At 35.6% G+C, this 13,113-nt stretch overlaps 1 protein-coding gene across 1 annotated transcript in view; it reads right to left on the bottom strand.

The window, feature by feature from the left end:
- Nucleotides 1-13,113, bottom strand: part of LOC148942185 (guanylate cyclase 32E-like) — a 320,081-nt gene that overhangs the window by 51,697 nt on the left and 255,271 nt on the right. Inside the window, exon 5 of the mRNA XM_089103388.1 lies at nt 6,104-6,256. Within this exon, the coding sequence (XP_088959514.1) occupies nt 6,104-6,256 (153 nt within the window). The remainder of the gene's footprint in view (nt 1-6,103; nt 6,257-13,113) is intronic.

Here is a 13,113-nt window from a genome sequence, read left to right as displayed (position 1 = left end):
AGCAACCTTCGTCGGCCCTCCAAGGTGGCCGGCTCACAGTTGTTTAAGAGCAACGTTCCTTCACAGTGGTTAGCACAGGCCTCTATCAAAATCAACTAATTATGGTAAGAAGCAATTTTAAAGTTTTTAATAAATACAGAGAACTTAGGTTGGAAAGTAATTCACAGTTTTATTGCAAAACTGGGAACCAACGATGTCTCATTTTTCCAAAAATACCAACCATAGCCACAAAATCTAATGACTTCACACAATTTTTTTTCACTAAACACCAACATCAGATCACTGAGCCTTTCGTCACCCATTGTTGATGTTAAATAGGTTTTAATCAGGATTTATTTATAAAAGAATCCCATTACAAGCCGTTTTGATATGCAGAGTAATGAAGATTTGTATAATTTTTAAAACTTTAGAATATTTTATCAATAAATTTCTTGACTGACCAATCAGAGCCAAGGTTTAAGGCATAATTTTTAAAACTAGAAAAAGATGGAAACTTAGAACAGCGGTTTTTCTATCTGGGAGAGGAATCTGACGAACGTTAAGAAGACTTAATATTAGTAGAGAACGTTTGGACACAAATTACTGTTGGTGACAACTCTTTAAACTAATTTTATGCAATTTTAGTTTTTTTTTTTTTGGCTTTATAAATGCAAGTGTGAAGCTAAAATCAAGAAAAGTGCCTTGTCATTCATGATATTTGGCTTTCTTTATCAATAGATCTGACTATGATGTGGCACAAGCATTATTCAAGGATAAAGTTCCTTTCTTTATCATAGATTAATTAAAAAAAACTTTTTCCACAAAATAAGTTTTTCAAAGGAAAGTAAAAAACTCCAATAAAAAAAAATGAGTAAAAATATAATCAAATAATCTACCAAGCGTGAAACTACCACAAATCAGCATCGATAAATAAATTAAACCCAAAACGAACAGAAATTACAATAAATAACCGAGTCAAAATCAAAACGAGCAGAAATTAACATAAGTTGGGCTCAAAACCCCTATGCCTTCCCAGGGCCAGAACATAATTTGTACTTTACTGAAAAAAGTATAAATGTTTTTACTTGTATAACTTCAATAAATCAAATAATATTAACATTTTGACTACTAAATATGAGTATATGTATATTAAACTGACAATGCACATTCATTTGTATTTTTCGATTTCCTTTCGGTTTCCAATCGAATGAGCCCTTTTTGAGTTTCTACGACAACGCTTTCTAAAAACACCTTATATGCGCCCAGAGTATCAGTTACAACCCTTACTCTAAGGGCTGTTAGGGTGGTTGTTATTCCTCGAAGACCTAAATTCCAGAACTTTCAACTACGTTAAACAAAATGGCTATCCCAAAATTTTGATTGGATGTGTTTTGGGAAATGGTGGGCATGAGAAGGGTGTTAGTCGCTCTCCAATCACTTTCAACTATTGAAAAGGCACTAGCCCTTTCAATTTCCAATCAAATGAGTCCTTTTGAAGTTTCTAAGACAACGCTTTCAATAAAAACCTTATATGCCCCCAAGGCTTAACTTAACACCCTTGCCCTGAGGGCTGGGGGGGGGCTTGTCATTCTCAAAGATCTAATTTCCAGATCTTTCTACTACGTTGAACAAAATGGTTATCTGAAAATTTGATTAGATATGTTTGGGTGAAGAGGGGGTGTGACCGAGTGGTTTGGTAATCCCCAATCATTTTCGACTCTCAAAAAGGGCATTAGCTTTCGGAACTAGCAATTTAATTAGCCTCTTTTGAAGTTTTTATAAGACTGGTATCTATAAGAACCTCATATCCCCCAGGGCATAACTTACAACCTTTGCCATGGGGGCTCTGGAGGTTTTGTCATCCTTAAATACATAATTTCCAGAACTTTCAACTACGTTGAACAAAATGGCTATCTATAAACTTTGATTGAATGTTCTTGGGGTAATGGTGGGCGTGAGAGGGGGGTTAATTACTCTCCACTCACTTTCGACTATTAAAAAGGGCAATTTCAATTTCCAATCAAATGAGCCCTTTTTGAAATTTCTACAAAAACTTTCTATATAAACCTTATATGCCACCAGGGCATAACTTACAACCCTTGCACTGATGCCTCTGAGGGGGTTATCAGCCTAAAAGACCTAATTTCCAGAACTTTCAACTACGTTGAACATAATGGATATCTCAAATTTTGATTGGATGTGTTTGGAAAAATGGTGGGCGTGAGAGGGGGGGTAGTTGCCCTTCAATCACTTTCGACTGTAAAAACAGCACTAGCCCTTTCAATTTCCAATTGAATGAGCCTTTTTTTGAAGTTTCTACAACATCGCCTTCTGTAAAAACCTTATATGCCCCCAGGCCATAACTTACAACCCTTGCCCTGAGGGTTGTGGGGGGGGGGGGGGGGGCTGTCATCCTTAATGACCTAATTTCCAAAATTTTCAACTACGTTGAACAAAATGGCTATCTAAAAATTTTGATTGGATGTGTTTGGGGAAAAGGTGGGCGTGAGAGGGGGGGTAGTTGCATTCAAATCACTTTTGACTATTAAAAAGGGCACTAGACCTTTGAATTTCAATCGAATGAGCCTTTTCTCAAGTTTCTACGACAAATATTTCCATAATAACCTTATATGCCCCCAGGGCATAACTTATAACTCTTGCCCTGAAGACTGTGGGGGGAGTGTCCTGATCAAAGGTATAATTTCCTGAACTTAAAACTGCGTGGAACAAAATGGCTCATGGAACTAATGGGAACACTATCTCATAGCTTTGGCTGTATGATCCTGGAAGAATAATCGGCCCGAATAAGTTGCTACTTGGCCTCCAATGCATTTCGCGTGTTAAAAAGGGACCTAGCCCTACAGATTTCCAACCAATAACACTCTTTTTGAAGTTTCTACGACGGTACGTTTTCTAAGAACCTTTTTTGCCCCCAAGGTAAAGCCCACCATTCTTGCCCTGAGGGCTGTGTGGGGGGGGGGGTTGTCTAACTCAAAAACAAAATTACACTAGCTTAAAACTACGTGGAATATAAAGGTTATCTCAAAATTTTGATTGGATGTGTTTGGGGAAAAGGTAGGCGTGAGAGGGGTGTTAGATACCATCCAATCACTTTCAACTATTAAAAAGGGCAATAGCCCTTTGAATTTATAATCGAATGAGCCTTTTTTGAAGTTTCCACGACAACTTTTTCTATAAAAACTTTATACGCCCCCAGGGCATAACTTACAACCCTTGCCCTAAGGGCTGTGGCGGAGTGTCCTCCTCAAAAACATAATTTCTATGTTGAAATCAACTACGCTGAACAAAATGGCTATGTCAAAATTTTCATTGGATGTGTTTTGGGAAATGGTAAGGGCCTTCCAATCACTTTCGACTATTAAAAAGGGCACAAGGCACTTCAATTTCCAATTGAATGAGCCTTTTTCGAAGTTTATGCGAAAACTTCTTCGATACGAAGTGCCCTGGTCTAAAGGAAAAAAATAATAAATAATACACTGTGCCAATATCGTTCTTATATGCCCCTAGTGCATAACTTAAAGCCCTTGCCCTGAGGGTTGTGGGGGAGTGTGCTCCTCAAAAACATATTTTCTATCTGGAAATCAACTACACTGAATAAAATGGTTATCTCAAAATTTTGGTTGGATGTGTTTGGAAAAATGATGGGGGTGGAAGGGGTGTTAGTTGCCTTCCCATCACTTTCGATTATCGAAAAGGGCAAAAGCCACTCCAATTTCCAATCGAATGAGCCCTTTCCGAAGTTTCTACGGCAACTCCTTCGATACGAAGTGCCCTGGTCTAAAACCAAGAAAAAAAATACATTGTGCCAACATCGTTCTTTACTTAGGCACCGCTATTGCACTGCATATGATGATAGAGAATATTCTCATGAAACATCTGAATTGCAGATGCCAGATGATGGTCCTCAAGTAGGTAAGTTTCCGAAGGGAATGAGATTTTGATATCCATACAGATGGCAATAAGAGACGCAACACTAAATTACTCAATAAAATAGAACTTTTGGGTCGGTCTCGGAAAATGTATTGAAGTTTCCTAAAAATTCCGCGACTCCTTGATATTTTCATTATATTTAGACTAATATGATACATGGAGGAGAAATCCTCATCGGGAAGAAAACCAAGACGACTTTCAGACAGTTGATGACAAATTTTAGACAGTTGATGGCGAGTCTGAGATATCTACGAGAAAATATTAGGGCTCAACTTGTCAACTTTCAAGGCAAGGGAGTAAGAACTACCTCTCAATCAAAGTAGCTAATTTGATACGGACTTTAGGCTCAGTTACAAAAGCAGTACCGGGGGCATTCTAGTTAGTGATAGGAACTATAACGTCAGTGTTAGCGTAATAGGTATTAAGGTACCCGTTGATGATGCTGTGAACTTCATTACCAATGAATATTTCTTGGTTATTCATATTTCATATAGGACGCTATTTGTCTTATTGTTTACACGGCCACAACCCGGGGGGCGGGGTGGGGGGTTTGAACCCCCCCCCCCAAAAAAAAAATGTTTGTCTGACTCAAATCATGTAACAAAATGGATATAAACAATTTTTTTTGTGTAACCCCAACCCCCCCCAAAAAAAAAAAAAATATCTTCGAGTAAACCCCCCTACCCCCGAAAAAATTCCTGGGTACGGCCTTGATTGTTGAGGTCGAGAAACGGAGCAACCTACATATTTTTATGTCCACCTAGTTCTCATATTGTAAAATCAATTGACCCATGGCTTGAAACAAACCAGAGGTCGATTGCGTATTGTTGTACTAGATTAGTCCGTATATACACAAAGCTTATGTTAGATATGTTGAGTCTTGTTTCATATCTGTCATGAGTCGTATCTTGTATATTCCTGTACTTTTTGTACATCCACTGACTTTGCGTGTTATTCACCTGGGTGATCAGCATGTGAATGGTTATTATATTGTGAGCACCATTTGATGAACTAAGGCCCTTACCAAAGCAAGTTTCGCAATGCCTCACACTGTCAGGTCAAATGAGAATAGCTATAAGCTATAGTTATAAGCTAGAACTTGTAAATTGACTAGGGGATTCTGGAGTTGGCAGAACGCTCAGTAATAAACACTTCAGTGTAATTCAACACTACTTCCGACTACCATGACGGGACTTCAGGTTCGAGCAGGAGCTTTAGTTAATACGAGCAACTAAGCAGAAATTATACCAAGTAACAAACTTTGTTAAAATCTTGATATGGTAGCTCCTTGGAGTCCTCTCAAGCGAGGAATACCACTATCAAAAGTTGGAGTCAACACTATCAAGTTACACCAATTGTAGTCCTGATATTTGTTAATTATTCAGAACACACTCGAGAATTTTAGATCTGAGTAAACCGCTTTCATAGCCACAAAGACAAGTGACAGGTGGCGACCAATCAGGGGAATATAAACATGATTCAAATACAAGCGATTGGAGTAAATCGTTTGCATGGAAGTTTTTGCTAGTTTCGTATGTCAGTCAACATTTGGGGAAAGGATGACTAGCCCTACAAAAGTTGACAATTATTGAATTCGGACTAATTTAGCTGATGGTGAAACAGCCATGTATTTAAAAATCACGTAATCAATTAAGAGAATAAAAACGAAAGAGTGAAAACAGAATTACAAGGATTTTCAAGAAGGAAACGGGAATTCAGAAAAGAAAATCCAGACGTTCATTTGAAAAGTAATTGGGTATCTTACGATACGCAACATTAATCATCACTGATGGCGATCTTTATATTGTAACTTGGGAAAATTTCGGATGACATTCGCGAAAACAGAATCTTGGTTTTTCGTTATTAAGCAGACAGTAAAGTCGGCCAACCGACCAGCACGATTTGAATATGAAAACGAACTATAAAAATGCATTTAATTTAAGAATATGTCATTAAGAATGAAACTAATCCGAATTTTTATTTAAATTTTTTATCTTGACTGCTGGATTCAGAATTTGAATTTAACAGATCTTAAGAAAAGTTTGATTCTCCAACTGCCAATCCTATTACGATAACTTTCAATAGTATCTGCCCCTTTCGGGGCATCAAAATCAAATATTTTTCGACGGCTTTAATGCAGGGCAAAGATCAGGTATAAAAAGTAATTACTTACGCCTTTGTAAGTACCGTTCCAGAGGCTCCTTTGGGTCGTAAATAAGATCATCAACGGATATAACTATGTACTGCCCATCGTTTAACAATCCACGATTATACATCGTGTGCACGAAGTCAACCAAAGCAACATGTTCTCCAATAAATAAGTAAACTAAAAGATCAATTAAATATATTAAACCAAGTCATATTATAGATAAGAAAGGCTGCGTGAAATATTTTACCGATTGAAAATTTATTTAGATCATTTTAACGGGGTGGGAGATAGAGAAAGGTAAAAAGACTTTTTTTCCGAAAGTGTTAAAATTTTACCCTTATTGTGAATTTCGCTCTTCCACGTGGGAAACCGGCAAGTATCTATTTAACCCTTTCCTGTCAGTCTCGTAAACCAGTCAGGTGACAACCTGATTCCTTCTTAACACTTTAGATAGCTATGGGTATCCCCCTCAGCCCTTACACAAAATTTTGTGCTTCTCAATTAAATGGTAATCTAAAAATGTTCGTGGTGAAATTGTACTTGTCTATTTATTGTGATTAATTTACCAGTTACACCAGATGATAACAGCTTGCCTTAAGATATTGTTCTTAATCTAGGTCACACTTTGACACTGGTGTTCTTGCAGCCTTAATCATTGTTGCAGCAATAGCTGGAATCAAGAAAAGAGCAAACAACAGGCCATAGCAGTGAAAATTCTAAAAGAGGGTTTTAAAGAAAATATGTAGTGACTAATGTTTCACAACTGACACAGATATGAAAGTAGTAATTGTTTTTCAGATTCAACTGAACCGTGAACTTTAATTACGATATAGTTTTACAATGATAATTTTTTACAGCCATTCTAATTATATCTGAAAAAAATCAGAACCCCTTAAACATGACGTCAACTCAAAATAAGAAGTATACCATTGAAATTGCTATTGCCAGAAACCCTTTACCGGAGAATAAAAGACCCCCAGCGAAAATCGAATTTTGTCATAGATAGCAGAGATGTATTTTTTTTTCTTTTTTTCACCACGGGAGATCGTATCGACTCAACGATTGTAGAGTATCAGGGGATTGTTCATTTCAATGATAATGAGAATATATGGAGTCCTTTTCAAGTAAAATTCCTGAATCAGCTAGAAATAACCATTTTTTCTCACTAGCCAGTCTTTTCTTAAACGCGTGTTTTTAATTTTTAGTCCTTCACAGTAGTTCGTCCTTCACTAGGTTGCAACTCCCGCTGCAATCATGACTAAATAGATCGCACCTTAGTAAAGTGCCAATTTCTGCCACCAAAGAAACATTTTGTCACAAATAGGGCAAAAAGATGGAGAGTATAAATTCTATAGTGCTATGTATATACTTCATTATTAAAAAAAAATTCAAGAACATTGCAATATTCAGATCATTAGGAGACAAAAGCTGATCAGTCCATCAGGCGTCTGGATCAGGGACAAGGGGTCGCGCAGTAACCAGTCCTTTGTTAACTGTAATCAGAGAAACAACAGAGAACAAAACGAAGACAAGCCATGATTCTGACAAACGTACCTCAATATTAAAGACAAATTAGCAAAATTTATAAACTACATTATAATTGAAGTCACATAATTCAGTGACACACTGTTATTTTACAGATATATTTACATGGAAACCCTCTAAAGAAGAAATGTAGCCTGGAAGAACCGGGATTTCTATCCCGGAAAACCCGGTTTGCACCTGATAAATGGGATTTTCTAGTCTTTCTTTTGGTTATTACAAAATTACGAAGGATTTTTGCCTTGTGCGAAGTTTCACACTGCTGCCGGATCGAACCGTAAAAAAATAGGAGGCAACGATTTCTATAATTTTGGAATGCATTAGTAGAAAGGCCTCAGGAGGTCCCAGGACTCACCCCTGCTGCCACCTACAACTTTTTTTAACACCAAATTTGGGCATAGAGTCATTAGGGAGAACACGTGGTTAATGGGGTCAATGACCTAAATTTCCAAGGTCGATGTTGTTGTTGTTGTTGTTTTGGCCCTGTGCATAGAGTCATTAGGGAGAACACGTGGTTAATGGTGTCAATGACCTAAATTTCCAAGGTCGAGGTTGTGGTTGTTGTTGTTTTGGCCATGTGCATATAGTCATTAGGGAGAACACGTGGTTAATTAAAGCGATTGGGAATTTGGAACACCTGTGCTGTCAGTCATTAATCAAATTGTTTCCGGGCAAAGTTTAATAATGTCTGACAGGTACTGTCAATCATTAATCAAATTGTTTCCAGGCGAAGTTTAATAATGTCTGACAGGTGATGTCAAGATTGATTGATATGTCACGAAATGGGAATTAATTTGTTGTTTCTAAGGAAAATTATTGATTCACGAAAGGGGAATTAATTTGATATTTCTAAGGGGAAGGTGGGGAAGAGATATATTGATTGCGTAATCGAAGGGAGAGAATTCCCAAGAAATTGATTACATAATCGGTGGAACCCTATAAGGAGATCGTGACGGGAATCCATTTATGGGCATAGAATGACGTAATCAACTAGGAAAAATGGATTTCGGAAAAATTGATTACATAATCGTTAGAACCATATAAATAGATCATGACGGGAATCCATTTATGGGCATAGAATGACGTAATCAACTAGGACAAAAGGATTTCTTAGAAAATGATTAAATAATCGGTAGAACCCTATCAGAAGGTCATGACGGGAATTCATTTATGGGCATAGAATGACGTAATCGACTAAGACAAGCAAGTTACTTTCTTAATGTCCCTCCTAAACCCATTTTTCAACTTGAAGTACTTATCTTTTTCATCCAAAACTATACTTTACTGCTTTTTGGACACCTCAACACCAAGAAATACTTTTCAAAGACCATTTCAGAGCAAGTTACTTTCTTAATGTCCCTCCTAAACCCATTTTCCAACTTGAAGTACTTATCTTTTTCACCCACAACTAAACTTTACAGCTTTTTGGATACCTCAACATCAAGAAATACTTTTCAAAGACCATTTCAGAGCAAGTTACTTTCTTAATGTTCCTCCCAAACCCATTTTCCAACTTGAAGTACTTATATTTTTCACCCACAACAATACTTTACAGCTTTTTGGATACCTCATCACCAAGAAATACTTTTCTAAGACCATTTCAAAGCAAGTTACATTCTTAATGTCCCTCCTAAACCCATTTTCCAACTTTAAGTACTGATTTTTTTCACTCACAAATATACTTTACAGCTTTTTGAATACCTAAACACCAAGAAATACCTTTCAAAGAACATTTCAGAGCAAGTTACTTTGTTAATATCACTCCTAAACCTATTTTGCAACTTGAAAAACATATATTTTCCCCCCACAAATATACTTTACAGCTTTTTGAGTGTCACAACACCAAGAAATACTTTTCAAATTCCATTTCAGAGCAAGTTACTTTCTTAATCCGCTTCCTAAACCCAATTTCCAACGTTATGAACTTAGCTTTTTCACCCCCAACTATTCTTTACAGCTTTTTGGTTACCACAAAACCAAGAAATAATATTCAAAGACCTTTTCAGACAAAGTTACATTCTTAATGTCACTCCTAAACTCATTTTCCAACTCGGAGTACATATCTTTTTCACCCACAACTGTAATTTAAAGCTTTTGAATACCTCAACACCAAGAAATACTTTTCAAATACCATTTCAGAGCAAGTTACTTTCTTAATATCCTTCCTAAACCCATTTTCCAACTTGAAGTACTTATCTTTTTCACCCACAACTATACTTTACAGCTTTTTGGATACCTCAACACCAAGAAATACATTTCAAAGACCATTTCAGAGAAAGTTACTTTCTTAATGTCAATCCTAAAACCATTTTACAAATTGAAGTACTTATCTTTTTCACCCATAACTATACTTTACAGCTTTTTGAGTGTCCCAACACCAAGAAATATTTTTCGAAGACCATTTCAGAGCAAGTTACTTTCTTAATGACCATCCTAAACCCATTTTCCAACTTGAAGTACTTATCTTTTTCACCCACAACTATACTTTACAGCTTTTTGGTTACCTCATCACCAAGAAATACATTTCAAAGACCATTTCAGAGCAGGTTACTTTCTTAATGTTCATCCTAAACCCATTTTGCAACTTGAAGTACTTATCTTTTTCACCCACAACTGTACTTTACAGCTTTTGGATACCTCAACACCAAGAAATACTTTTCAAAGACCATTTCAGAGCAGGTTACTTTCTTAATGTCCCTCCTAAACCCATTTTCCAACTTGAAGTACTTATCTTTTTCACCCACAACTATACTTTACAGCTTCTCGGTTACCTCAACACCAAGAAATACCTTTCAAAGACCATTTCAGAGCAAGTTACTTTCTTAATGTCCCTCCTAAACCCATTTTCCAACTTGAAGTACTTATCTTTTTCACTCACAACTATACTTTCCAGCTTTTAGGATACCTCAACACCTAGAAATACATTTCAAAGACCATTAAAGAGAAAGTTACTTTCTTAATGTCCCAACTAAACCCATTTTGCAACTTGAAGAACTTATCTTTTTCACCCACAACTATACTTTACAGCTTTTTGGATACCTCAACACCAAGAAATACCTTTCAAAAGGCATTTCAGAGCAAGTTACTTTCTGAATGTTCCTCCTAAGCCCATTTTGCAACTTGAAGTACTTATCTTTTTCAACCTCAACTATACTTTACAGCTTTTTGAATGCCCCAACACCAAGAAATACCTTTCAAAGACCATTTCAAAGCAAGTAACTTTCTTAATGTTCCTCCTAAACCCATTTTCCAACTTGAAGTACTTATATTTTTCAACCACAACTATACTTTACAGCTTTTTGAGTGTCCCAACACCAAGAAATACTTTTCAAAGACCATTTCAGAGCAAGTTACTTTCTTAATGTTTCTCCTAAGCCCATTTTCCAACTTGAAGTACTTATCTTTTTCACCCACAACTATACTTTACAGCTTTTTGGATACCTCAACACAAAGAAATACCTTTCAAAGACCAATTCAGAGCAAGTTACTTTCTTAATGTCCCTCCTAAACCCCTTTTACAACTTGAAATACTTATCTTTTTCACTCAAAACTAGACTTTACAGCTTTTTGGATACCTCCAAACCAAGAAATACTTTTCAAAGACCATTTCAGAGCAAGTTACTTTCTTAGTGTCCCTCCTAAACCCATTTTCCAACTTGAAGTACCTATCTTTTTCACCCAAAACAAAACTATACAGCTTATTTAATGCCTCAACACCAAGAAATAATATTAAATTGAAATTTCAGAGAAAGCTACTTTCTAACTATCACTCCTAAACTCATGTTATAACTTGAAGTACTCATCTTTTTCACCCACAACTATACTTTAAAGCATTTTGTGTACCTCAACACCAAGAAATACTTTTCAAAGACCATTTCAGATCAAGTTACTTTCTTAATGTCCCTCCTAATCCCATTTTCCAACTTGAAGTACTTATCTTTTTCACCCACAACTATACTTTACAGCTTTTGAATGCTCCAACACCAAGCAATACTTTTCAAAGGCATTTCAGAACAAGTTCTTTTCTTAATATGCTTCTTAAACCAATTTTACAAATTCTAAATTTTTCCATAGTAGATAGAAAAAGCTATATCATAGCTGTGAATATTTTCTCGAAAGATAAGCAGTTCTATTTCAATTTTAAATTTTCTCAATGAAGTGAAGAAAAGTTCAAGTTCTCTTCTGAATTTTCTCAATGAAAAAGAAATTAGTTTTTATTCAATTCTATTTTTCCAAATAATATAAAAATTTTCCACTTTAGTTCAGATTTTTCTCAAAGGGATGAAAAATTTAAATACTGTTCCAAATTTCCTCAACGAAGTGAAGAAAAGTTCAAGTTCTCTTCTGAACATTACCAAAGAACACACTTCAATTCTATTTTCTCCAGAGAAAACAAAAATCTTCCACTTCAGTTCTTTATTTCACAAAGACAAAGAAATTTAAAGTTCAATTCTAATTTTTCGGTGGAAGATAGAAAAAGTAATCCCCAACCCGAAGGAACCCCCAGGTCCCCAAAACCCCCAGGCCCCCCGGTCCTCACAATGCCCACTAAAGGACACCGAACCCAAAGGCCCCCAAAGACCCCCCGACACACCCAAAACACCAACAAACAAAAATTTCTCTTAGAAATAATATTTTTCATCAATGAGAACACTTTTCTGTTTGAACTAGCAAGTTTTCTACCATAGATACCAAATATTTTCGTAGAAGTAACATTTTTTGATTGTGATAACAACTTTTCTGTCAGAAGTAGCAAGTTTTGCTTAACACTAACCAACCCACTCATCAAAGTAATGATATTTTACTTTAATACTAACATACTTTTATTGAACACACACAAATTTCTCTTAGAAATAATATTTTTCATCAATGATAACACTTTTTCTGTTCTAACTAGCAAGTTTTCTACCAAAGATACCAAATTTTTTCTTAGAAGTAAAATTTTTGATTGTGATAACAACTTTTCTGTCAGAAGTAGCAGGTTTTGCTTAACACTAACAAACCTTCTCATCAAAGTAATGATATTTTACCTTAATACTAACATACTTTTACTGAACAAACAAAAATTTCTCTTAGAAATAATATTTTTCATCACTGATAACACTTTTCTGTTCGAATTAGCAAGTTTTCTACCAAAGATACCAAATATTTTCATAGAAGTAAAATTTTTTGATTGTGATAACAACTTTTCTGTCAGAAGTAGCAAGTTTTGCTTAACACTAACAAACATTCTCATCAAAGTAATGATATTTTACCTTAATACTAACATACTTTTACTGAACACACAGAAATTTCTCTTAGAAATAATATTTTTCGTCAGTGATAACACTTTTTCTGTTCGAACTAACATGTTTTCTACCAAAGATACAAAATTTTTTCGTAGACGTACCATTTTTTTATTATGATAACAACTTTTCTGTCAGAAGTAGCAAGTTTTGCTTAACACTAACAAACATTCTCATCAAAGTAATGATATTTTACCCTTAATACTA

The sequence above is a fragment of the Artemia sp. Qi Xiang Cuo genome, chromosome 17, assembly GCF_049724085.1.
Source record: "Artemia sp. Qi Xiang Cuo chromosome 17, ASM4972408v1, whole genome shotgun sequence".
In the NCBI taxonomy this organism is placed as follows: domain Eukaryota; kingdom Metazoa; phylum Arthropoda; class Branchiopoda; order Anostraca; family Artemiidae; genus Artemia; species Artemia sp. Qi Xiang Cuo.
Note: the sequence above shows the minus strand (reverse complement) of the source record. Positions and strands in the feature narration are given on the sequence as shown.